The 27989-nt window shown below is 32.6% G+C and overlaps 2 protein-coding genes across 2 annotated transcripts; one reads left to right on the top strand and one right to left on the bottom strand.

Moving 5' to 3' along the window:
• Positions 1-879: 879 nt before the first annotated feature.
• Positions 880-27854, bottom strand: LOC143073124 (pyroglutamyl-peptidase 1-like). The gene is made up of 5 exons (XM_076248447.1): positions 27767-27854; positions 25297-25346; positions 2543-2709; positions 1401-1633; positions 880-1096 (listed from the first exon to the last, which is right to left on the bottom strand). The coding sequence occupies exons 2-5, from the start codon at positions 25334-25336 to the stop codon at positions 943-945; spliced, it is 594 nt and encodes a 197-aa protein (XP_076104562.1). The 5' UTR covers positions 25337-25346; positions 27767-27854; the 3' UTR covers positions 880-942.
• LOC143070938 (uncharacterized) lies at positions 7646-9346 on the top strand. The gene has a single exon (XM_076245039.1). It carries the CDS (start codon positions 7646-7648, stop codon positions 9344-9346), a length of 1701 nt encoding a protein of 566 aa, XP_076101154.1.
• Positions 27855-27989: the final 135 nt, after the last annotated feature.

The following is a 27989-nucleotide window of genomic DNA, read 5'->3' as shown; positions in this document are numbered from 1 at the left end:
TGTAAGAAAATCTATTTAATTAAGTTTAATAATATTATAGAACACTAGAATTTTATGGATCTATATAACTTACAAAGAAAAAGGGAAACAAGAGTTATCAATATTTGTTTTTTTCACAAATGAATGATGAGTTGAGAGAGTTGCTTATTTAATGAATAAAATTCCTTACTTGTAAAGTCTCCTTCAAGCTTAATTACATTTCTTATTTTTGCAAACTCAAATTTGATACTCATGAAAGCGTCCTTGGTTGAGTGGGGCATGGCATGGAACTATTTGTTTTCTAGTCACATCATATGATTATAACTGTGATGTTTTCCTTTTGTCTTTTTAGTTACTTATATATATTTAAAAAAAAAATCCATTTAACTCAGTACTAAAACAACTCCTTGTCATGATGACCATTGAACATTAACGCATATTTTTGGATAATTTAATCAAAAGAGGGGCGGAAGATACCAGAGGGACAGTCAAACTCATAGCTAGATAATACACTGACAACGCCATGGCTAAAAATGAAAAAGTAAAAAAGACAAAAAATGGTTCACAAGAAGACACAACATAGAAAACTAAAATAAAGACTAAGCAACACGAACCCCACCAAACAACTGGGGGTGATCTCAGGTGCTCCGGAATGGTAAGCAGATCCTGATCACATGTGGCACCCGTCGTGTTGCTCATGTTATTACATACCCGGTAAAAAGTATATTATGGTCAATTTGATATTTTGATTATTGCAAGATAAAAGTTCAAAATTATGAAATAAAATAATGTTACAATTTGGCAGAAAAATGCTATTGTATTTGAAAGATTCATAATGCGTTAAACTTTTATATTTTCAAACTCAACGGTATGTTTTATCCTTAGTATAAAAGCAATAGCATAAATGAATATGTTTATTGGTATATATATTACGTAAGTGTAAGTACAAATAGGAAATTTACATTAAACTTGACTGAGCATGCTCAATATAACTTGTTCTAGTCCGTCTGCTAATTCTAGTCCAGTATATGGTTTACCCAGTGGTGGAACGTGTACAAATGCTGATTTTGATCTGTCTATATGAAGAGACACAAAGTAGGAAAAATCACATAAATATCTGAAAACAGAAAACAATCTGAATTAAGGAGGAAAGGAATAAACTAAAAAAAAATTAGACGATAAGGTGTGAAATCAATACTGTCATTGTTTTTATCAAAAGATACATGCCATTAAAAGTGATTTCAATTAAACGTAGCAAGGTGTGGTGACATATTGTAGACTGTGTGTGCTTTCATTTAAGTTAGAAGGGGAAATACAGAGAGAATGAACATGCATAAAAGATATCTTTAACATTAATATTTACCCCAGATTTAGTTGTATTCATGTCATTTCTTTAAAAGATAACTTCAAAATTTTCTCACCTTCCTGGATCATGTGATACAACTGCTTTGACCTTTAACCCTGAACCATTCACATCATTGCAAACTTTTTCCATATTTATACTGGACACTAAACATTCCTCAGCTCCCTTCACACAACAATTATTTGAAGGACAAGTTTTTTGGACATCTAGTCTTTTATAACCATCATTGTGAGCTTGTTGTTCTAGTGTTATAGCATTGGCTTCTTTAGAAACACCCACATGAATGACAAGCTATTTCAAACATTAAGCACAAATTAATTATTACATGCTGGTACTTGATGAAGTATTGGCAACTAAAGAAAGTAAAGTAAACCTAACAATAGGTGCAAATTCGTGATATAATTAACTGTCTTCCAATGATTTTGCTGTGTATAGAAAACATAAAACAAACAATGTCCCCCCTTATTGCTAGGTTAAACATCAGAGGCATAAAGCCAGACAGAAGCATTTGTTTGCATGTTGTCTATAATTGCGTACACTATGATTTTACTTTTTTCGTTGAATAAATGATATTTGAACCTTTTCTAGTTATTGCCATTTTACGTTAAAATTGATTTATATAAAATGCAATATTTACTAGAACGTAACTTCATAATATTTACCAATACTTTTTTTTATCTTTAAAGTATATGAATGAGCATTAAAAATACAGAGTTGTTTAACATCCACAAATTTTATACTCTTTGGCATTTTGACTTAAAAATAATCACAAATAATTCGAGCCCTCACCAGTTCTCCGTCTTTCAATAAAGAGATCATTAAAAGGAATATAATCAGTTATAAAGAATATAAAATCTTTTCGTTTCCAATTTTTTAAAGTTTAACAAGGTTTGCCCCTCCGTTAAGTTTATTTTAAAAAATTTAATGATTCAATATCATCATTTATCATATTATCTCCTCAGCCTTCATATAGCAGTGGGAGCCTCTTATTTTTTGTTTTCCCCTAATATTTTGAAATCTCTCTATGATCAGTCTCTTGAAATGCAATTGAATCTGTCACTATGAAATAATAAATCATATCTCCCCGTCCTTTTCCATCTATGTATTTAACTAAAGTAGTTGTTGATCCAGTCCCCCCTCCTCTGGATCGTAACCGTTGGATAGCGAAGATGCATTTGCATTTGCAATAAGTAAACTTACCTGTGGATTGAAATCCTCCCAGAGTTGTGGAACTTGGTTTTTAACTGTTTCATATACAACAGGAATTTCTTGTATTACTATATTAACACCAGGAATAGATTTTTTGCCTAATTCCTGGACTGCAACCCAGCTGGCATTTACTGTGTGCTCTCCAAATGGTCCAAACCCTAGAAAATTTCTATTATTATTTTCCTTTAATGTCATATAATTAATATTCATGTCAACACCGAAGTGGTGAATACTGGGTTGGTGATATCCTCGGGGACGAAACGTTCACCAGCAGTGGCATATAAATTAGTTTGACCTTTTAACACTTTCAATGAGGAAGTTACTATTTATATAAATCTTAAGGTGATTAATCCTAAATCCTTTTCAAACAATAAAAAAAGAAGAAAGATGTAATTTAGAATCCCAACATGTATGCATTTGGAAATACAATGAAACCTCAAATTTAAAGCCTAATACAGTCACAAATTAAGCATAATAATGATGCACCTTTCTTTGAGTTGGGACATAGCTGATATTTTCAAGGAGTGTTACACTATATTTTTCTTCAGTCCACTCTATGAATATTCGCGTATAATGACGGCTTTTTGACACCATAGGCTATTCCAGCGTATCGGCAAATCTAAAGATCATAAACGGCACTTTCAGAAAATAAAATATATTAGCAGAGGTGTTGATTTAAACAACTTATCCAGTATATTTAATGACTCTACCTTTAAAAACTTTATACCTCCCTATTTTGATACACAGAACCACCTTTTATTTCATACACATAAAAAAAAACCAGCAGAAGTTTAATTTTTAATTACACGTCGGTAAACATCAGACGTCGATGTAGGAAATAATTCTCCTTTAACTTGAAACTATGAAAAGTCGAAGTTTAGATATTTTCCCTATGGCCATGTTTTACGGGGGACCTCCATGTCATCCAGGACAAAGAGAGGTTGAACACTTTTTGAAAAAAGGACCAAAATATCGTCCTCTATCAAAAATAGATTGGAAACAGTGTCGTCAGGTCTAAAACTAATCTTTCAGTGCTTTTAACAAGTTCCTTAACTACTATTAAAAAGCTCATCATAAACTATTGTAATAAAATATATGAAAAAAGTGGAATTAGCTTTTTTGGAGTGTAAAAAATGCTCTTCATGTTCCTTTTGTTTCTTCTCACAGTATCTTCAAAAGATCTTCCCAAAAGAGACGTGTTTTGAGAAACAGCTGTATCTACAAAGTGCAACCTATACAAACATTTATTCAAATAGAAAACTCTCTAAAATCAGTTTTTTCTCACATTAATACTCATTTATCAGAAGTATAGCCTTAAAGAAATCACTGTGTATACTCTAAGTTTTTCTTTACTATAGATTTTATACCCCCTCCCCTGTTTCAAATTTTTAAAGAATTTGAAAACAAAAAAAATGCCTAGAACCTGTTTAAAACTGTTTTGATAACATATTGAAAGCATATCAGAATACTATAAATGTTATGTTTAGCAGTCAATCATTACAACATTCAAGATTATATAAAGTATCCAATCCAGCCTCTGTCTCCAGTCCACATCTTACTGTATGCCTATTTGTCAATTAAAGTACACATTTTCTGCCTCAAATGGTCAATTTAGAATTCTTGTCACAACAGTATCATCTGTAACCATATATCTGACACAATTTAGCTAATATATATACTAGAAGTGTTCAAACAAAGCAATATTTGCAATAGCTGTATGTATGCAGAAACCAGTCTGCGATATAAGTTGAAGTTGTTCACTTAAAATGTTGTATTGATGACTGCTAACATCTGATGTTTGCATAACTTCAAAGCATTAGTTATTGTTTTCTATATCAAGAACTTTAAAATCATAAAATCATAGCATTTACAAGTTAAATTATTTGTTTTATGACCCAGGGGTAGGCAATTTTCTAAGGTTTTTTGCCCCCCCCCCCCACCCGGGCCTCAAATTTTCTAAATCATTCTGCTGTTTCTAGCAATTTGGAATATTTCGTACATGTTTAGGATAGAACACACTATTTTAAGTTTGCTTGCTATATTTTTGTTTTTCTAGCTTGTATTTATTATGGCGTGGTGACAAAAAAGCAGATTTAGGTGTTGCGGCTTACTTTTGAGTTATAGAAAGGACACAAATACCACATAAATATTATTCAGGAAGGATCTTTGAGTTTCAATGACTGTGAAGAGTAAATATAAGCAGGTCTTAACAATTTAATTACAAATATGCAAATATTATGAATTAATTTCGTATCAAGGACTTTAAGTAAACTATGCATACTGTAAACTGTGAATTTATGCTGAGTCATCATATTTAAGGCACAGGATTCTACCAATCTTCATTAAATATTTATAAAACTTCATATTTAAGTTAATTTCTTTAAAATCTGTGAAATAAAGCAAATTTGGTTAAATTCAGAATGTTTCCCTTTTTCACCCTATATACATGATATACAAACATTAATTCAAATAGAAAACTCTCTAAAATCAGTTTTTCTCACATTAATACTCATTTATCAGATTTGTTCTTTACTATACCTTTTATACCCCTTCCCCTGTTTCAATTTTTTAAAGAATTTGAAAACAAGACTTTAATTATTGCCAGTTTACCCTATTTGCATATTTTCTGATAAAAAATGCCTAGAACCTGTTTAAAACTGTTTTGATAACATATTGAAAGCATATCAGAATACTATAAATGTTATGTTTAGCAGTCAATCATTACAACATTCAAGATTATATAAAGTATCCAATCCAGCCTCTGTCTCCAGTCCACATCTTACTGTATGCCTATTTGTCAATTAAAGTACACATTTTCTGCCTCAAATGGTCAATTTAGAATTCTTGTCACAACAGTATCATCTGTAACCATATATCTGACACAATTTAGCTAATATATATACTAGAAGTGTTCAAATAAAGCAATATTTGCAATAGCTGTATGTATGCAGAAACCAGTCTGCGATATAAGTTCTCTTAAAATGTTGTATTGATGACTGCTAACATCTGATGTTTGCATAACTTCAAAGCATTAGTTATTGTTTTCTATATCAAGAACTTTAAAATCATAAAATCATAGCATTTACAAGTTAAATTATTTGTTTTATGACCCAGGGGTAGGCAATTTTCTAAGGTTTTTTGCCCCCCCCCCCCCACCCGGGCCTCAAATTTTCTAAATCATTCTGCTGTTTCTAGCAATTTGGAATATTTCGTACATGTTTAGGATAGAACACACTATTTTAAGTTTGCTTGCTATATTTTTGTTTTTCTAGCTTGTATTTATTATGGCATGGTGACAAAAAAGCAGATTTAGGTGTTGCGGCTTACTTTTGAGTTATAGAAAGGACACAAATACCACATAAATATTATTCAGGAAGGATCTTTGAGTTTCAATGACTGTGAAGAGTAAATATAAGCAGGTCTTAACAATTTAATTACAAATATGCAAATATTATGAATTAATTTCGTATCAAGGACTTTAAGTAAACTATGCATACTGTAAACTGTGAATTTATGCTGAGTCATCATATTTAAGGCACAGGATTCTACCAGTCTTCATTAAATATTTATAAAACTTCATATTTAAGTTAATTTCTTTAAAATCTGTGAAATAAAGCAAATTTGGTTAAATTCAGAATGTTTCCCTTTTTCACCCTATATACATGATATACAAACAATAATTCAAATAGAAAACTCTCTAAAATCAGTTTTTCTCACATTAATACTCATTTATCAGATTTTTTCTTTACTATACCTTTTATACCCCTTCCCCTGTTTCAATTTTTTAAAGAATTTGAAAACAAGACTTTAATTATTGCCAGTTTACCCTATTTGCATATTTTCTGATAAAAAATGCCTAGAACCTGTTTAAAACTGTTTTGATAACATATTGAAAGCATATCAGAATACTATAAATGTTATGTTTAGCAGTCAATCATTACAACATTCAAGATTATATAAAGTATCCAATCCAGCCTCTGTCTCCAGTCCACATCTTACTGTATGCCTATTTGTCAATTAAAGTACACATTTTCTGCCTCAAATTGTCAATTTAGAATTCTTGGCACAACAGTATCATCTGTAACCATATATTTGACACAATTTAGTTAATATATATACTAGAAGTGTTCAAACAAAGCAATATTTGCAATAGTTGTATGTATGCAGAAACCAGTCTGCGATATAAATTCACTTAAAATGTTGTAGAGATGACTGCTAACATCTGATTTTTGCATAACTTCCAAGCATGAGATGAGATGATTGAAGCTATTAATTTTCTCCTTGATAATATTTATGTACGTTTCGGCAACAAAGTTTATTGACAGGTTGTAGGTATCCCTATGGGCAATAAGTGTGCCCCTTTAATAGCAGACTTGCTTTTGTACGGTTAAGAATCACAGTTTATGACCAAACTCAGTAAAGGCCCGTCTAAATGGCATTGAAATTGATAAAATAAACAACACTCGCCACATTCTGCATTTATGTGCCTGTCCCAAGTCAGGAGCCTGTAATTCAGTGATTGTCGATGTTGATGTGTTACATATTTATTTGTTTGTACATAAATTAGGCAGTTAGTTTTCTCGTTTGTAAAGTTTTACATCTGTCATTTCGGGGTCTTGTATAGCAGACTATGCGACATTGTTGGAGGCCGTACGAAGACCAATAGCTGGTAATTTGTATTTCATTTGCTCTCTGGTGAAGAGTTGTCTCGAGCGTATTGGCAATCATACCACATCTTCTTTTTTTTATATTACATGTTATGTATAAGTTAGTATACTATTTCAAGCTTTAAACAAATAAATCAAGTTTCCATATCAAAAAAGAGAGAAATACCTCCACTCTAAAAAAAAAATCTGTCCCGTAAAAGCTGTTTTAATTTGAACATAAAATATCACGTTGTATTTGTTCAAGTCAGTACCTTAACTTCAACGGTATGTATATAGGTTGTTTAGAAACTGATAAATAATCTATTGATTATATATTGGCAATGGTATGAAGTTAAACAAAGATTGTAGATAACATTGAAATTCATTGAGTAATAAAATTCAAATTATATATTGCAAAGACAGAAGTGGAATACGGCAGACATTAATAATGGCGTCTTCCAAGTCCATCCAAAAAGGACAAATACCTATCAATTGTCAACTGTGTGAAACTGACAAAGTAATCAAATGGAAATGTATAGAATGTAATCTTTTAATGTGTAATAACTGCCGTGAAAGAATACATCCAAAATTCAGAAATGCAAATGATCATAAGATCGTGGATATCAAAGATATTGGACATCATAATGAAGAACTGGATTTTACTAGCATTAAATGTATTGAACATTCAGGACAATTTTCATGTCTATTCTGCAAGAAATGTGACATTCTGGTTTGTCCGACTTGTGTATCAAAAGTTCATAAGACACACGCAAATGATTTAGTAGAAATAAGCGAAGCCTATAAGAAGAAAATTGAGACAATTAAGAAGAAAGGGCAAAGTCAACTTGAGGACACCAAAGCAAGTATGACCACCAAAAAAGACCAGTTGGACCAACTTAAAACAGCAGAAAACTCAAAACATATGAAAGTAAGGCATGATATTCTTACGTACAGGAAAAGTTGGAATGAAATAGTTGACAATTACTTTGAAAAGTTAGAAAATGAATTAGACAGTACAAGTAAAAACGTTCTAGAATCCATTGAGCATGACCTTACAGCAACCATTGGATCCATTCAAGAAGTAGAAAAGAAAACAGATGAAGTCAAGAATTTCATAAACACAACAAATGCCACTGAATTTTTCCAGAAAATAAAAAAAATAGAAAAATCCTTCATAGTCCCTATAGTAGAAACCGCAAAAACTTACGATTCTATTCCTAAATTCATACCAGGGGGGATCACTGAGTCTAATATTGGAATGTTACAAATGAATGACAGCCAATCAACTGAATTTAGTGTTACTATGGTTCTGAATAAAACGTTTCAAACTGACGTGATTGGTATATGTAATGTATGTCCATTAATGAACTTTGACAGATCAATATGGATTTCGAGTACCCTTGATGAGCTAGTGCAGAGAGTTAAACCTGAAGGAAATAAACTGAAAGTGTTATCGAGCTTCAAAACAGTAGTCTATGGTATGACAATGCTTCGATCAAATGATATTCTATTGTGCACATTGGGATCAAGACTGAAACAACTCAGTGTTACCACTGGTAAACTGACTGACACTGTATATGATGTGGACCCTTTTCAAGCTACTGCCATTCACATTACCAGTGGTAATAAAGTAGTTGTAGGAGGCTTTGCTGATGACATGGGAAAAAGTGCTGTGTTTGTAATGAATGAGAAGGGAGAACACGAGACTGTGTTTGAACGGAATCAACATCTACCTGCATTTAATTACCCATGGAATATAACTAGTACCAGGAATGGAAACATACATGTAGTAGATAATCACCAACGTTGTGACAGACGCAAAGTGGTTATATGCGGACAGGGAGGGGGTGTAGTCAATACATATTACGGACATTCGGTTGTCAACAAGGAGGAGTATTCATTCTTACCATTCGGTATAGTAACAACAAAAAGAGATGTTGTCATTGTAGCTGATATGGATACACATACATTACATATGCTTAACAATGCTGGCCGTTTGATGACATATCAAAATATCAACAAAATAGGAATACAGTATCCATTTTCCCTTGCCTTCACACCAACAGGAAAACTATATATAGGTTGCGATACTGAATGCAGTACCAGAAAGAGAGTTAAGTTATATGAAGTTACCATAATCGGGTGTTGAAATGTAACATTTAAATCATTCTTTTCATTGGTGGATCTTAAGACTTGACATGTATCTCAATACAAATGTACTATTTAAGAGTGCTTACCATATGGTTAATTTTTCATAAATTATCTGATGACAGAAGTAAAATCACAAAAATACTGAACTTAGAGGAAAATCAATTCGGAAAGTCCATAATCACATGGCAAAATCAAATAACAAAACACATCAAAAATGAATGGAAAAGAACTGTCATATTCCTGACTTGGTAAAGGCATTTTCAAATGTAGAAAATGGTGGATTAAACTTGGTTTTATAGCGCTCGCCCTCTCACTTTGATGACAGTCTCATCAAATTACGTTATATTTACAATGATGCATGAACTAAACGTTAACAGACATAATAAATAAAAAAGTCAAAATATGGGTATAGCAGTCATCATCGTGTAACAATTTTAAAAGTCACTTTGAAATGTAAATAGATAGAACTGTATGGACGTCACTTATTCCTTATTCATTACTTATTCCTTAATCGTTACTTATTCCTTATTCCGTGTATTCGTTACTTATTCCTTATTCGTTACCTATTCGTTACTTATTCCTTATTCCTTATTCCTTATTCGTTACTTATTCGATTTTTAATATCCTTCCCCCTTTTTAATTGTTTATATTCTTCTCTCTGATAACAGCTCTAAAAGTTAATTTGATGAGAAAAAATGACACTTTTATCACCTATTTATACGTTTTTGTCTCAAACGATCCTGTTACTTTATGTTCGATACTTATTTGTTCCTTATTTGATTTTGTTATCGGTTCTACCTTTTAACTGCTTATTCGTTCGTTTGAAGATCGTTCTTGGTTCGAAGAGGTTAAATCACCCTTTTAGCGCTTGTATAAAAAAAGAAGATGTGGTATGATTGCCAATGAGACAACTCTCCACAATAGACCAAAATGACAAAGAAATAAACAATTGTAGGTCACGGTACGACCTTTAACAATGAGCAAAGTCCATCCCGCACAGTCACCTATGAAAGGCTCCGACATGACAATATAAATGTAAAAAAGTTAGCGTGTACGTACCCGTTTCAGCGCTCAACTGATACCCTGTTACTTATTCGTTCCTTATTCACTTATGATACGTGTGCTGTACGTTGCACTTTTTAAAATAAATATTGTTTGTGTCTCTAGTAGTAACTTTGGGTTTATAAAGGTAAAATACCCCTATTAGAACTAATGTTTCCCGTTTCAGCGCTATACAGATATCCTGTTACTTATTCGTTCCTTATTCGCGTATAATACGTGTGTTATACGTTGCACGTTTTAGAAAATGATTTTTAATTGTTTTCTTGTCTTTGTTGGTATAGATAAGGGATCTAAGAGGTGATATAACTCTATAAGCAAGTATGTACCCGTTTCAGCGCCCGACTGTTACCCTGTTACTTAAATTCGTTACTTATTCGCTTATATTACGTTTGTTAAACGTTGCACTTTCAAAAAGAAATATTTTCGTGTCTATGGTGGTAACTATGTGTTCCTAGAGGTGAAATACCCCTATTAGCGCGTATGTTCCCGTTTCAGTTCTCGACTGATACCCTGTTACTTATTCGTTCCTTATTCGCGTATAATACGTTTGTTATACGTTGCACTTTTAAAAAGAAATATTTTCGTCTCCCTTGTGGTAACTATGTGTTCCTAGAGGTAAAATACCCCAATTAACGCGTATGTACCCGTTTCAGCGCTCGACTGATTCCCTGTTACTTATTCGTTCCTTATTCACATATAATACGTGTGTTATACGTTGCACTTTTTAAAATAAATATTGTTTGTGTCTCTGGTAGTAACTTTGGGTTTTTAAAGGTAAAATACCCCTATTAGAACTAATGTTTCCCGTTTCAGCGCTCTACAGATACCCTGTTACTTATTCGTTCCTTATTTGCGTATAATACGTGTGTTATACGTTGCACGTTTTAGAAAATGATTTTTAATTGTTTTCTTGTCTTTGTTGGTAGATAAGGGTTCTAAGAGGTGATATAACTCTATAAGCACAAGTATGTACCCGTTTCAGCGCCTGACTGTTACCCTGTTACTTAAATTCGTTACTTATTCGCTTATATTACGTTTGTTAAATGTTGCACTTTCAAAAAGAAATATTTTCGTGTCTATGGTGGTTACTATGTGTTCCTAGAGGTGAAATACCCCTATTAGCGCGTATGTTCCCGTTTCAGTTCTCGACTGATACCCTGTTACTTATTCGTTCCTTATTCGCGTATAATACGTGTGCTATACATTGCACTTTTAAAGAGAAATATTTTCGTGTCTCTGGTGGTAACTTTAAGTTCTTAAAGGTTAAATACCCATATTAGCGCGTATGTACCCGTTCCAGCGCTCCACTGATACCCTGTTACTTATTCGTTTCTTATTCGCATATAATACGTGTGCTATACGTTGCACTTTTAAAGAGAAGTATTTTCTTGTCTCTGGTGGTAACTTTGGGTTCTTAGAGGTGAAATACCCATATTAGCGCGTATGTATTCGTTCCATCGCTCGACTGATACACTGTTACTTATTCGTTCCTTATTCGCTTATAATACGTGTGTTATACGTTGCACCTTTAAAAAAAAGAGGGGTTTTTTTCTTTTCTTGTCTCTGGTGGTAGTTTTTGGTTCTAAGGGGTGAAAATATCCCATTAACACGTATGTACCTGCTTCAGCGCACGACTGATACTCTTACTTATTCTTTCCTTATTCGCTCATAATACGTGTGTTATAAATAGATTTTCAATTTTTGTCTTGTCCCGGGTGGTAACTATTGTCTCTTACAGGTAGAAAACCCTACTAGTGCGAAGGTACCCGTTTCAGCGCTCGATTGATATTCTGTTTTTAATAAACTATTTTAATAAGAATGAACATTCAATCTTTTATTTCTTTTATTCTTAATTCAACCCTTTATTTTAATACCTCGAGAGTTAAAACAATATCTAAAAAAAACGTGTCTAGATATAAAGTTGATTTCCAAAAAAGGACCTTTTCGAGCGTCAATTATCGAAAAGAAATTAGATATATATGTATCTTTCAATACATATAAGTTAAAAAAATCATTAATATCTATGCACACGCATGCGGAAGAGTATCTCAAGAACGTTTATAATCTTAGGGATCGATAACTCTGCATTGGAGATTAAACGGGAAAATACTAATGCCTTCTCAAGTCCAATCTATTAGAAAATCGAATTATTACAGAGTGTCCACCGTGCACTTGCACTGCACTATTATTAATAAATTGGAATAGAATTATATACAAATGTATGGAAATCATATATACAAAAAATCTTATCTGTACATTAACCTCACTTTCCGATATAGAGAAGTGATTTTATTTACTGGGACAAGTGCTTGTCGGACCATCCACAAGAACTTGCACTCATCCGATGTTCAGTACTTCAGCACTTTGATTTACTTTGTACAAATATAGAATTATATTCCATTTGATCGTATTCCTCTTGTCGTGGTTCGGTATATATTCTTTCAGATTTCAGATTTTTTACTTTTAGCGTTCTTTATGTGGGTTGGTCCAGCAATGCGATAAGGGCGCATATTAACTTATATAGCCTAGTTTCCTTTGTGATCTTTTGTATATCTTTTTACTTATATTTTATATTTTTATGAACTTTTATCGGATTAGCGTAAATGTCATTACGAGAAGAGTCTCTTGTGGAGCCCCTTAATTGCCAGGTTAACAGAAATATCTTTCTTTGACAAACATTTAAGCTGGTGCGCACACATACATTAAAAAACTGGTGCGCATAACTTTCAAAATCAAGTGCGCTCGACTTTTGAACTGGTGCACACGAGTTTGAAAGTTGTGCTTGCCAATTTGAAAAAGTCATGTGAACAAGTTTGAAAGTCATGTGCTCAAGTTTAAAAGAAATAAACACAAGTCTGAAAGTTATGTGCGCCAGTTCTTAAAGTTTCACATCATCTACGAAAGTCGTGCGCGCCAGTTTGAAAATCCTGCGCACATTTTTATAGTCATGCGCAACAATTTGAAGTCATGAAGTCCTGTTCAAAAGTCATGCGCACCAGATCTTACAGGTCGCAAACACCATTATGGAAAGTCGTGAGTACGTGTTTGGAAGTCATGCGCGCCAGTTTGAAAATCATGCACACAAGTTCAAAAGTCGTGCGCATGAGTTTTCAATCTGGTGCGTGCAAGATTTATTATCCGGCAAACTAACATATTTTTATTTACATGACACTTAAGGGGCTACTTAGTTATGCTTAACTACTAGTATACTGGCTGTATAATTAACTACATATTAATCTTTCTTTTTTTTTTGGCTTGCGTATTTGTTTGAATCGATTGTTAGCATGTTTGTTCTGTGTGAGCCAAGACTCCGTGCTGACGGCCAAACTTTGACCTATAAAGATTTACTTTTACGAATTGTGACTTAGATGGAGAGTTGTCTCATTGGCACTCATACCACATCTTCTGATATCTATTTAACGTTAAATAAAGCTGGAGTGTATGTCTGCGATGCATGCTGCTAGGTTCCATATATGTCAACGTATAAATAATTTAGTATGTTAGTTTTGATCCCCTAATCTGACAATATTATGGAATATTGAACAATTCTCATACAAGTGGACATATAAACAAGCCAAAGGAAACCAGAATTAACCCACAATTTGTTTAGAAAAATGCCTGTGCCAAATCAGGAATAATTTATGACAGTTGTTTATCTGCTCTTTTGTTTTAAACAAAAAAAAATTATCAAATTTTACAAACTTCAGCAAGGATTTTCGACAGACACCAATATATTGTTATAGTGAAACTAGTCGGTACAACAAGTGGTATCATCAAACAATCAAATCCGTTATAGCCCTATTCACAAACAAAAGTGAAGCGGAATAAGTTATGTTAATCCAATCTGTTGATATACTAGTCTAAGCAATATTTTATACAAAAATAAATTGAATTAAATTGGGCAACAGGCATGCATAAGCCCTCTTCACAGTATACTTATTACAGGCATAACTAATCGGTAATGATTAAAAAATATTCGTTATCAAAGATTCTTTTTTGCAGTAAAGTATGAGCAGCAACAGGTCTTTCAAGAGCCTTTTCACGATCATTCAAATACAGTACCCGATATTTCACGATCCGAAATATTTTTTTTTTTTTTTAAATATTACCGTTTTTGTAAAGTTTATAAATAAACTGAATCAGAATAACTTTCAGAACTATTACAGTAATATTGAACGATATTTCTAAGGGATAAATAGTTTATGTATTTGAAATTTGAAAATAAATCATATTTATTTACATTCTTATTTCTCTGAAATTTCGAATAGAAATATGCCTTTTGTAATTTATCAAGCTTGCGACTTATGTCGCAGAAAGCTTGACATAGTGAAGTGATCCAGCGGCGGCGGAGTTAGCTGACTTCTTTCTTTAAAGCTTAATATTTTAGAAGGTGGAAGACCTTGATGATTCATACTTTATATATAGATGCCTTGTGTTACTAATTTTCCGTCTGTCACATGTCCATTGTCCTTGAGCTCAATTTCATGGTTCAGTAACTACTTGAAAAAAAATGTAGAGTTAATTTCTCTCTTGTAATGATAAATAGGATCACTATATTCGGTATGTGCGTACCTTGCAAGGTCATCATGCCCGTCAGATAGTTTATACTTGATCATTGCATGGATCAGTGAACAAGGTTGAGTTTTGGTGGCCAAGTCCATTATCTCTGATACTATAAGCAATAGGTTTAGTAGATTCGGTGTAAGGAATGAGTGTAAGGTGTACGTTTCCAACTGGCAGGTGCTATCAGCCTTGACCTCATTTTCTTCAGTGGTTATAGTTAAGTTTTTGTGTTTCGGTCTGTTTTTCTTATACTATATGCAATAGGTTTACTATATCAGGTGTATGGAATGATTGGAATGATTGTAAGGTGCACATGTCTAGCTAACAGGTGTCATCTGACTTTGACCTAATTTTCAAAGTTTTTGAGATTTTTTTTATAACACTATATGCAATAGATCAACTATATTTGGTGTATGGAAATGTTGTAGGATGTGCATGTCAGTCTGACAGATTTTATTTGCACGGTTCATTGCTGGAAAGTTTCCTTGGTTAAGTCTGTCTCATAGAAACTATAAGCAATATGTCAACTATACTTAGTGTATCAATGAATGATTGTAAGGTGTACATGTATTTCTTGTTTGTTTATATAACAGTGACCTCATTTCTTGGATCATGTTACGTTCATGTAATAGCTCAAGTAAAGCTTTATATTAGGATAATCAACTTAATATCAATGATTAGTAAAGAAGGCGATACATTTTAGCGTGGCACTCTTGTGTAAAAACTTTAATGTCTTGATTTTTCTCGGATACTTATCAGAATGTTGTATATAATAAAGAAAATGTAGAATGATTGCCAATGAGACAACTCTCCACAAGAGCCTAAAATGACACAGAAATAAACAACTATAGGTCACCGTACAGCCTTCAACAATAAGCAAAGCCAATATCGCATAGTCAGCTATAAATGGCCCCGAAATGACCGACAGTTTTATTTTCAAATATTTTTAATAATTTATTAAATAAGATTATTTACTGACGGAGCATAATATTTCATTCACGATCCTAATTGTATAACAAATCATTCACGATCTGATCGCAATGCTTGACCACAGTTAATTTTTCTTCTCGATCTTTTATCCTGATAAACAGAATGACACCCGTGATTCCTACATTTGTTATATTATTTATATATATTTTTCTACTGGAAAGCATTATGAATAAATTTTCATGAAAGCACAAACTCACACGTTAAACAGTGAAAAATAACGAATAAGTGACAGGGTATAAGTCGAGTGCTGAAACGGGAATATACGCGCTAATAGGGTTATTTTACCTTTAAAAAACCAAAATTACCACCAGAGACAAGAAAAAAAAAGAAAATCTCTTTTTCAAAGGGTGCAACGTAGAGCACACGTGTTTTTAATAATGAGGAACGAATTAGTAACAGGGTATCAGTCGAGCGCTGAAACGGGTACATACGCGCTTATAGGATTATTTCACCTCTAAGAACCCAAAGTTACCACTAGAGACACGAAAATAATTATTATTAAAAGTGCAACGTATAGCACACGTATTATATGCAAAAAGGAAAGAATAAGTAACAGGGTATCAGTCGAGCGCTGAAACGGTTACATACGCGCTAATAGGGGTATTTCACCTCTAGGAACACATAGTTACCACCAGAGACACGAAAATATTTCTTTTTTTAAAGTGCAACGTATAACACACGTTTTATACGCGATTAAGAAACGAATAAGTAACACGGTATCAGTCGAGCGCTGAAACGGGAACATAAGTTCTAATAGGGGTATTTCACCTTTAAAAACCCAAAGTTACCACCAGAGACACAAACAATATTTATTTTAAAAAGTGCAACGTATAGCACACGTATTATAAGCGAATAAGGAACGAATAAGTAACAGGATATCAGTTGAGCGCTGAAACGGGTACGTACACGCTAACTTTTTTACATTGTCATGTCGGAGCCTTTCATAGGTGACTATGCGGTATGGACTTTGCTCATTGTTAAAGGCCGTACCGTGACCTACATTTGTTTATTTCTGTGTCATTTTGGTCTATTGTGAAGAGTTGCCTCATTGGCAATCATACCACATCTTCTTTTTTATACAAGCGCTAAAAGGGTGATTTCACCTCTTCGAACCAAGAACCATCTTCAAACGTACGAATATCAAGCAGTTTAAAGACCTCTTTAAAGGTAGAACTGGTAAAAAATCTAATAAGGAACAAATAAGTATCGAACATAAAGTAACAGGATCGTTTGAGCACAAACACGTATAAATAGGTGATAAAAGTGCCATTTTACCTCATCAAATTTAGAGCTATTATCAGAGAGAAGAAAATAAACAATTAAAAAGGGGAAGGCTATCAAAAATCGAACAAGTAACGAATAAGGAATAAGGAGTAAGTAACGAATAGGTAACGAATAAGGAATAAGGAATAAGTCACGAATAAGGAATAAGGAATAGGTAACGAATAAGGAATAAGTAACGAATAAGGAATAAGTAACGAATAAGGAATAAGGAATAAGTAACCAACTTGACGTCCATTAGAGCTGTGAGCTTTATAATTGACTGCCCCTTTGGTATCTTTCGTCCCTCTTTTATTAAGACTCAAAAGAAAAGATTGTTTAAAATTCAGAAAATGCAAAATATTGAAGATCAATTGTAATTTGATATTAGAAATGCTGATTTGACCGAATTTTAATTCTAAATACAATGTATAAATATTTTTTTCACTTTTGTATTATTAATACTCTCTTTCATTGATGATGGATAAATGGATGTTTGGCGTTCATCTTGCAACAGCGGCAACACATATAGTCAGAAAGATAATATTTTATTTTAATATGAATTTAACCTCGGCCAAATTTTTAACATTGCTATTACACATAGTATCACCTCAAAAGGCATGTAAACTCATTTTTTTTACAACGATCCTACAAGTCTTAAATCTCTTATTCCAAGAAAGCGGAAATAAATAAAAAAAAACAGAAAATTCAGTTCAAGCTATTGACCTTGTCTCTGTCATAGAATTAAACATTCTGTAAATTCAGATATTATTGTGTGAATTTATCATTGCTAAGACAAAATTGAGAGATGAATTATTGCAATTTTAGCAAATGTGCACACACACGGGTAGTAACCTAGGCTAGTCATATTGAGAAGCATTTAGTACAGTGATTTTGTCATAGTTTGGTTGAGATGAACATGGATGTGTTAAGTTTCTTCCCCGAACGATTGCCTCAGTTTTATTCAAATGACCAAATAAAAAGCAAAAAGATGTTTGAATCTGAATTGTTAGTCAATCGATCTACATTGGAATAGTCGTTTTCAAGAAACTAATGCAGAATAAGCAAACTATCAAAATCGCTATTGTTTGGTTAAGTTATTACATGGTTCGGTAAAGGGTCTCGAATTTGGTCACGGTTTTGATCAAGTGTGTCATGGTTAAGATCCAAATTAATGTATATGTGTTTCTGCTCAACATTGATATTAAAAAAGAAGAAGTGGTATGATTGCCAATGAGACAACTCTCCACAAGAGACCAAAATGACACAGAAATTAACAACAATAGGTCACCGTACGGCCTTCAACAATGAGCAAAGCCCATACCGCACTGTCAGCTGAAAAAGGCCCCGAAATGACAATGTAAAATAATTCAAACGAGAAAACTAACGGCCTTATTTATGTACTAATACTATGATAACGAAAAACCAATGTGTAACACATAAACAAGCGACAACAATTGAGTTATAGGCTCCTGACTTGGGACAGGCACATACATACAGAATGTGGCATTATTATACATGTAAGCGGGATCCCAACCCTACCCTATCCTGGGACAGTGGTTTAACAGTACAACATAAGAACGAACTATAAAAATCAGTTAAAAAAAGGCGTAACTCATCAGATGGACAGAAATACAAGTGGACATGGCCGGGTACTTCTACGTCCCAACAACAAAAAAGATACTAGGTACAGATTTGAGAGTACTCACAGTTAACTGACAGCTAGTCAAAAGCCACTAACAACTTAAAAAAACAATTATGTATCTAAGACTAAATTATCAATCCGTACACATCCAACATCCAATGGATTTAGTGTAAAGATGTCATAAACAGTCAGAGAAAAACATGACAGTTTGTTTAAAAAAACGCTTGTAAATAAATAAAGTTACACAATTTACCAATTGACTAAGAAGAAAAAAGCCTTTTGAACCAAGTTTAGATTGTGTAATAGTCAAAACGTATATTAAACTATTTAACTGTCTGTGACTTGTCTTTGTATGCAAATCGTAACTAGAACTACTGTCTTTTAAAAAAGAATTAGGAATAAATTAGCACTCATGTTATCCCACGTTCAAAAGCATTATTCGACAAGGATGAGTTTTTGGCGATTAATAAGTCCTTCATAGCTGCAATGAACATAACTTTGAGCAGCAAATCGGAGGACTTTACTTTTTGTATTGGATACCTAAGCTTCACAAAAATCAATACAAACAGCCGTACATTGCCGGCCACTCTACATGTTCGTCGAAAGAATTGTCCATTAGGTCAACAAAGATTCTTTCCTCAGTGAGAGAGGGTCTTTGGAAATAATGTGAAACTGTTTACTCGCGTAGTGGTATTAACCATATGTGGATTTAAAAAAAACTCTTACAGAACTCAAGTTCTGGATAAATGTAAATCTCGAACAGACACGGCTTCCTCTGATTATTTTTTTTTTACTGATACCTCTTATTTGACATGAGAAGTCATCTCAGTACCAGAATCTATGACAAACGAGACGATTTTAATTTTGAAATGATCAGTTCCCCCACCTAAGTAGCAATATACCAACTTCTTCTGTATATGCATGGGATAACATTTCCCAACTCATTTGATATTCAAGAGCTTGCAGCTGATATTCAGACTTTGTAAACCGTCACCTGTGTCTGAGCACTTGAAAAAGTTGATGAAACAGTGGTATGTCAAAGAAGGTCTCGTCCTTTTTCCAAAAAAGGTTCTTCGGAAGATACCAAGACCTTGTGGATAAATATTCCTTATCAACTCCACAAATAATAAACGATAATCTTTAAGTATATATTCTAAGTAATGACGTTGTTTGTCATCCTAAGTCATGGGTACTGGGAGACCGGACAATTCGTTTTCAGCCCTCCCCCTTTAATAATACTATCTATTCAAAGTTTACTATCCACGACAGTCACTGATATATTATGTACAGAGACGCCGTGGATAGTAAACTTGGAATTGATAGTAAATAGCAAATACACTTTATTTATAGTAAAGGATGTCGATGACGGACTCTTTTGGGGGTATCGTAAGCAGTATCACTTGTAAAAGAAGAGGGGCGAAAGATACCAAAGGGACAGTCAAACTCATAACTTGATCGAAAATAAACTGACAACGCCGGCATGGCTAAAATGAAAAAGTTTATTTTAAACCAGTCTATGGTAAATAAAAGGAGATTTGTGTTATACGTCCATGGTATAGTATCACAACAACAAAACAAACCAAACTATATCAAGAGAACACCATATTATCTTTGAGAAACAATCCATGAAATTTCGTGTTTTGTCACAAAGATAGCAAACGTCTCAACTGGAAATCGGTGACTGCCACATCTAAATTTGCACAATGTATACAAATGGTTATTTAACAAAATATTAATTAAGAAACTTAATTTCTGTCTTAAAAATTCTATAACATAATCCTTTTGGTGAAGCATCTATTTCTGACAAACATGACTGTTTATATTGGTCTTGCAATTTTTGTTCAACACTTTTTGATACGTACTGACCCATTTATAAGCAAATTGCATATTCCATATGTTTGACATTCCACAGCTGTCTAATATTTTTAATATAAACAAGCCACTTGTGTTCATATCCATACATAGTAAACGTGACTAATTTAATAAAAGTTTATATAGTAGACAAGATATTTTACTTTCCTTATCACAAAATAACCTGCCCCAGAAATTTATCATACGAAATTTTGTCTTTATCAAATGATATTGGATATCTGCCAAGCTCAGCATAAAAAATAAAATTTGAAGTGCATTTCTTTCTAACACAAACGATGGAAAGTTTCAAACCGCTAAGCGCGCACATGTTCCTATCATGTGCTTCTAACAGGCAGTTATAGCAGGGCTCAATCTTGGTATACACTTTTAATGGATATATAATAAAAAGAAGATGTGGTATGATTTCCGATGAGACAACTCTCCACAAGAGACCAAATGACACAGAAACAACAACTATTTTTCACTGTAAGGCCTTTAACAATGAGCAAAGACCATACCTCATATACAGCTATAAAAGGACCCGAAATGACAAATGTAAAACTATTCAAACAAGAAAACTAACTGCCTAATTTATGAACAAAAAATGAACCCAAAACAAATATATAACACATCAACAAACGACAACCACTGAATTACAGGCTCCTGACTTCAGACAGGTACATACATACAGAATGTGGTGAGGTTAAACATTTAAGCGGGATCCCAACACTCCCCCTTACCTGGAACAGTGATGTAACAGTATAACATAAGAATGAACTATAAAAATCAGTTAAAAAAAACTTAAGGTGGTACCTAACACTACAGGGAGATAACTCTGTAAAATCAGCTAAATGTTTTAATTACATTGTATTTTTAAGGGAGTATTAAGCTTCTCAGTGATCAAAATAAGTGTTTGTCAAACTGCTATATAACCAGTGTAATTTTTCTGATAAAACGGTTGGTTCAAATATTTTGAAATTTTTATATTTTTGTCAAAGGGTCAAAGTAAATACTTTATCAAAATTTTATGAAAATTAAACGAGCCAAATTAATTTTAGTTAAGGTGTTGGGTTCCACCTTAACTCATCAGATGGATACTAGGCTAATAGATATACTACAAAGAGTAGAAAATATATACCTGTCTCAAGCCAGAATTACAACACAAATTTAAATGGAGGAAAAGCATCCTATTCTTGATGAGAAACACTTCCATTTGATAGGATAACATTCCTTGATATAATTATATTATTAATATGACAATAATTAGTTTTTGAATCTAAAATTAAAAAAATTTTTTTTTTGACTAACATCAATTCTATCAGACTTTTCTATTAAAATAAGTACAAAAAATAGCTACTTCCGGTTTACACAAGGTCACTTCCGGTTGTTTTTTTCAAAGTTAAATGGTTAGATACCTTTTGCCAAAAGTCTCATGGCTTTATCATGTATTCATATGAGGTAAAAGCAAAGATCAAAATCTAGAACATCAAATTAAGCTATGACTTTGAGATCAATTTCAAGGTCATAAACCAAGGACCTCAAATCAAAAGACCATAGGTCTTAATTATATTTGGTTAATGAGTTATATCCCCATACATGTATTTTTAGATACAAGAGGGGGGAAAACTCCCTTTCACGTTTAACGTTCCTTTGCATTCAAAATTTACGTGTTACGACATGTTGCAACTAAAAATTTAGAAAAAATAATTTGTCGATATCTTATATGGTTTCTGGAAATGAGTGGAAATAAGCCAAATTCAAAAATTAGAATATGACCTTGACCTTTGACCTTGACCTTATTTTCATTTTTTTGCACCAAAGACCTCAAATCAAAAGATCCTAGGTCTCTATCACTTATGGTTTACAAGATAGAAATGCATATCACTTATATCAAATGCATAAGGGGAAATAACTCTGATATGGAGCGTTCATATCGCTTCGGTCAAAATAGGACAAATCATGCGAAGGATATAACGAGCAATTTTTTAAAATAAATTTGTCGTAATCTTTTACGGTTGTGAAGGAGTAGTGGACACAAGGAAAACAGTGTTTGGGGAGATAGCTCCTACAAAAAAAAGTATTCCGTTACGCAGGGTAAATTTGAAAAGCGCATAAACTGTTGGATATCATATACCAAATATCTAAGCGACATATTGCGAAACAAATATTTATCGTAAGAACAAAATTAGGCGGAAGAAAAAAAAAATAATAATCAGAAGAAAAACAATAGGTCTTTCCACAGAAAAGTGGAAAGACCTAATAATAATTAAAAACCAATTGTTCAGAGAACAATTGAAGGTCTTTCCACATCAAAGAAATTAAGAAAAGAAGTAAGTTCTTCAGACTGATGCAATAAATAATGGTTTAGATATGCTTGAAAGTGAACTAAAGGAGATCATATGCTACTTTCGGTTAAGTAAATGTTACTTTTGCTCTCTTCTTTCACACTGTTTCCAAAAATATATAGTTTCTATATACTTTTGCCTGTAAACCGGGATATAATTGACTACTTCCAGTTTACATAAAGTCACTTCTAGTCTTTAGTGATTAGTAAATGTATTTAAATTACAAAATATATGGATTCTGAGTACTTTGATATGAAAAAAGTGAAAAAATAGCTACTTCCGGTTTTCTCAAGGTCACTTCCGGTTGTCATTTTTCAAGGTCATATGTCACATAACCTTTTGTACAAGGTCATATGGCTTTATAATGAACTTAGTTGAAGTTATAATCAAATAACTATATATTGAGACATTTCAGGGGCACTAACTCCTATAAAATGCACTTTAATTGTATCAGATTAAATGTAACATATCTTCATTACAATAAAGCAAACATTTTGTGCTTGTTTTTTAGTGTATATCTTTAAAACTGTCAGAGAAAATCTCAAAACAAGGCAAAATCAAAATTTAGAACTTGTCCTTGACCTTTGACCTTGACCTCATTTTCTAAGTTAAAACCTAGGGGCATCAAATAAAAACATTACAGGGTTGTATGGTTTAAAATAGTTGATGAGTTGAAAACATATACCGTCAAATTTATTTTGTAAAGGTAGATAACTCCTATAAAATTTCATCGAATCGCTTCAATCCAAATTAGCCAAAAATTCCTGAGGATGTAACGAACAATTTGTAAAAAGAATTTTGTCGATATCTGTTTTGTTACGAAGGAGATGCACTCTGATGATAAACAGTAAATAGGGAGATAACTCTTACAAAGAAAATGGTTCGGCTTAGCAGGGTGAAATTTCAAAGCGCATAAACTATACGATACAATATAAGAAATATCTAAGCTACATATTGCGAAACAAACATTTATCGCAAGAACAAAATGTGGCTAAAAAAAAAAAATAATAATCAGAACAAATACAATAGGTCTTTCCACAGATCATAAGTAAATGCTTTTTGAGACAGAATTTTCTTATAATTTGACAAAATGAAGATTTTCCTATGCTGTTTTCAAAAATATAATAAAAAGTATGGGTCACCGTGCTATTTTTCAAGCTATGAGTCGTTGAAAATTGCCTAAATTTGGTTAGTTTGTTCATGAAAAAACACATAACAGTGAATAAAAAAAATTCTATGAGATAGAATTTTGAAAAAAATTGTGAGAAGATAGGTTTTATAATATGTTTTAAGAAAATAAAAAGAAAACATGGTGTCACCGAACTTGTTTTCTTGCCACAAGTTAAAATAAAAAAATTCCCTATTAGCCCAGTATAAATTTTGTGCTGAAAGAGTTATCTCCCCTTAAATGGCTCATTTGAAAAAAAATGATTTTAAAAACCAAAAAGGTTGATATTTGTTAAAATATTTTGAATAATACAATAAATTAGCAAGTTTTCTTTATATAAATAAACAGTCTAACCATTAAATTGCAAATCTGTTTCCAAATTTGCTGATTTGGGCAAATAACTAGACCGATTTTGTACTGTGATTGTACAATCCAAGATGGCGGTATACCATGAATCTACCTTAAATGTTTACCAGTTGTAAAAACATCGCAAATTTTATTAGCATTCAGTAATCTATTTATTTTTACATTTTTGGCTGATAGTCTGATACTATATAGGATAAACAGATGTGCTGGAAGTTTTCAAGCTTAATTTAATTTTATAACATGATATATGATCAAATACACAGTTATTTAAACAAAGATCATCATGCCTCCAATATATATAAATAGTTTGGCAAGCAGGACATTCAAAAGAAAACAATAAGAAAGCCAAATCAGAAACTAAGTTGAAGAACATTGAAGACTAAAATGTGTGCCAAACCTGACTTAGACCATCTATGCCTTGTGTAAGCTATATATAAACAAACTTGTGATACATTTCTTGAAAGGAATCATCATATCAAAAATATATTTCCCCTATTCATTTATTTTTCATCACTTTGGTACCTGAAATGAAATACTCCCTTTTACAGAAATCTGCACTGAAAAAAAAATCCATTTCTAAACACAAACTGCCCCAAAATCCAATTCAAATAACTTCTTTGAAGAAAAATTTTATATATATGCTTTCATAAGAAAATTTTGAATCCTTCACATGTCAGACACAAAAAGTATAAACTTACCTGTTACAAGTACTGTTTTCTTCTTTTCTTCATCAGACATTGCTTTTCAACTGAAAGAGAAAAAAATAGAAAATTTACATTTTCAATCAAGATTCTTAATTGTTTGTAATTCAGATCCCAAACCATCTAATTTATAACAAAATATGAAACGTTTGTGTTGTCTATATCTTCTTAATCAAACATATATTTGCAGTCATACATGTAGATATAAAAATATTATCTATGCATGCTTCATCATGAGTGGGTAGCATAAATAATCACAGGTTACCATATACATTTTATTACAATATGCTTCATACTATTTACCCTATACCCATCTCATTCTGATAAACTTTTGTATCAAGGATCTGTGATATTAAATAAAAAGTTTGAGATAGTGCTGGTATGCATTGACCCTATAGTAATTTATAAAATTGTTACCTCCATATTGAATCAAATAGATTAAAATCAGAAAAATACACCCAGATAGATTCAGTCTTAATATTTTGCCTAAGATAAAAACAACCTGTTCAACTTTTATCTCAATTAACCATATTCTGTGTCTAATTTCTATGTACAGTTGTGACTGAATGTACCGATAGTGTTAGATTACAATATAATAATAAATATAATTTTTGGTGGCTTGAATAAAAAAAATTAAAACAATTAGTTGTTTCACAGTGGTGGATCCAGAACTTTTCCTAAGGGGGGGCCCGCTGACTGACCTAAGAGGGGGCCCGCTCCAGTCATGCTTCAGTGATTCCCTATATAATCAACCAAATTTTTCCCACGAAAGGGGGGGCCCGGGCCCCCTAGGGCCCCCCCTGGATCCGCCTATGCTTCAACAGAAAACCTTCCTAAACTTGGAGACAACTCAAACATCACTTGTAAGTTGTAACCCCTAAAAATACATTTAAAAACACTATAAAGGTGAGATGTGACAATGAAAGAGACCCCTTACTAGGTTTGTAATTATTATGCATATGTGCCATTGTCTTATTACTGCAAGACAAATGACCTTATACTGTTCTCTCCAATAAATATTAAGAACTGACTTAAGAAAAGAAATACTAACTTTACCCACCTAATTTAAATCAACTGTTATTTTTACACATTTTCTCACATCAAAATTACTGTTAAAAAAATCAATTTTATTCATGACATGGTGTGAAAACTGCTGCATAGCAAAAGAAAATCTGGCAGACAGGTAGAAAAAAGTAAAATAACTAAAATATTGAACTGAAAGGGAAATTGAAATCGGAATGTCCTTTTAATTTAAAATGGCAAAGTCAAAAGCTCAAACACATCTAACCTGAATGGATAACAATTGTCATATTCCTGACTTGGTACAGACATTTCCTTATGTCGAAAATGGAAACAATTGAAATACACACACAAATTAAACTTGTCATACAGTTTGCCACCATTTTGAATATTATACATGTAGTCATTTTTGTATATCTTAACAGAAAACTACATATCAGTATTAAATGCTTTTATTTGAATCACATGATTGAGAACATGTACATGAAGATGACTTATAAATTTCCAACCCTCAGTCATCCAAATACCTTGAATTTCAGTACTTACAGAAGACAGAAGATTATCTGTAATTCTTTAATTGTGTTTGTACCAATTTTTGGGCCAGGTACAATGTAAACCTTCCCTTAAAAAGAATTCAAATAAAGAAATACAAAATGTTGGCCAATAAATTATATCAGAAGTCCATTAATAGTCTAGTAATGGACTTCTGATTATATGTATGTTTTGTTAAGGTTCATGTGGACCCTATGGCTAAAATGGCCGTATTTTCACCTCAAAATTTACTCTGAGTACGGACAAACCTGCGCATCTGTAACAAATTTCAGGCATAGCATGCCCTAGATAAATGAATTTTAAATACGTTTCATGTTTTAGAAAAACAAAAACTTACCAGGATTTTGCCGTGCACTTTTTTTCATTCCTCCAGAAGGTGCCAAAATAAACTAAGTTGGGAAACAGGTTTGAGAACTTCCCCACAGGTAAAAATTAAAGTCAGCATTTTTATTGATATGGACATTACATGGACAATAGATACCTGACAATAATTGGTTATTTAAACTGTGTACCTGAGTGGACCATATCAAGGTAAACTCAACTGTTTGTTAATTTTATCATCTTCTGCAGAGACGAAAAAAAGTGAACGGCAAAATCCAGTTAAGTTAAGAATTTTCTAAATCATACAATGCATTTGAATTCTATTTATCTAGGGCATGCTATGCCTTAAAACTTTTCCAGATGCACAGGTTTGCCTGTACTCAGAGAAAAATTTGAGGTGAAAATACGGCCATTTTAGCCATAGGGTCCACATGAACCTTAATTAAACCTAACTATAATTTGAATGCCTTAGAAATGGTTTATTTGAAGAATGTATATTTATGACTGACTGACAAGCAAATATCACAATAACAGTCTGCTTACTCCTGCGTTTACAATACTTAATGTTAGTTACCTTCTCAGTACTGTCAGTTAAAAAACAAAAAAAAAGTTCAACTGTGGGATAATAAACAAAACGAAAGTGAAAGTAGCCACCAAACTTCCGTGTTATCTAAATAAAGGTTGCTATCGGACCAAATTTCCGAATTTTTAATTTCCTTTTTCAGGCGACTCTTTCTATTTTTCAAGGGTTTATTTAATATTTAGCCTTACAAATATAGATTTCTTTCGGTTTCAAA

The sequence above is a fragment of the Mytilus galloprovincialis genome, chromosome 4 (assembly GCF_965363235.1).
Source record: "Mytilus galloprovincialis chromosome 4, xbMytGall1.hap1.1, whole genome shotgun sequence".
In the NCBI taxonomy this organism is placed as follows: Eukaryota; Metazoa; Mollusca; class Bivalvia; order Mytilida; family Mytilidae; genus Mytilus; species Mytilus galloprovincialis.
Note: the sequence above shows the minus strand (reverse complement) of the source record. Positions and strands in the feature narration are given on the sequence as shown.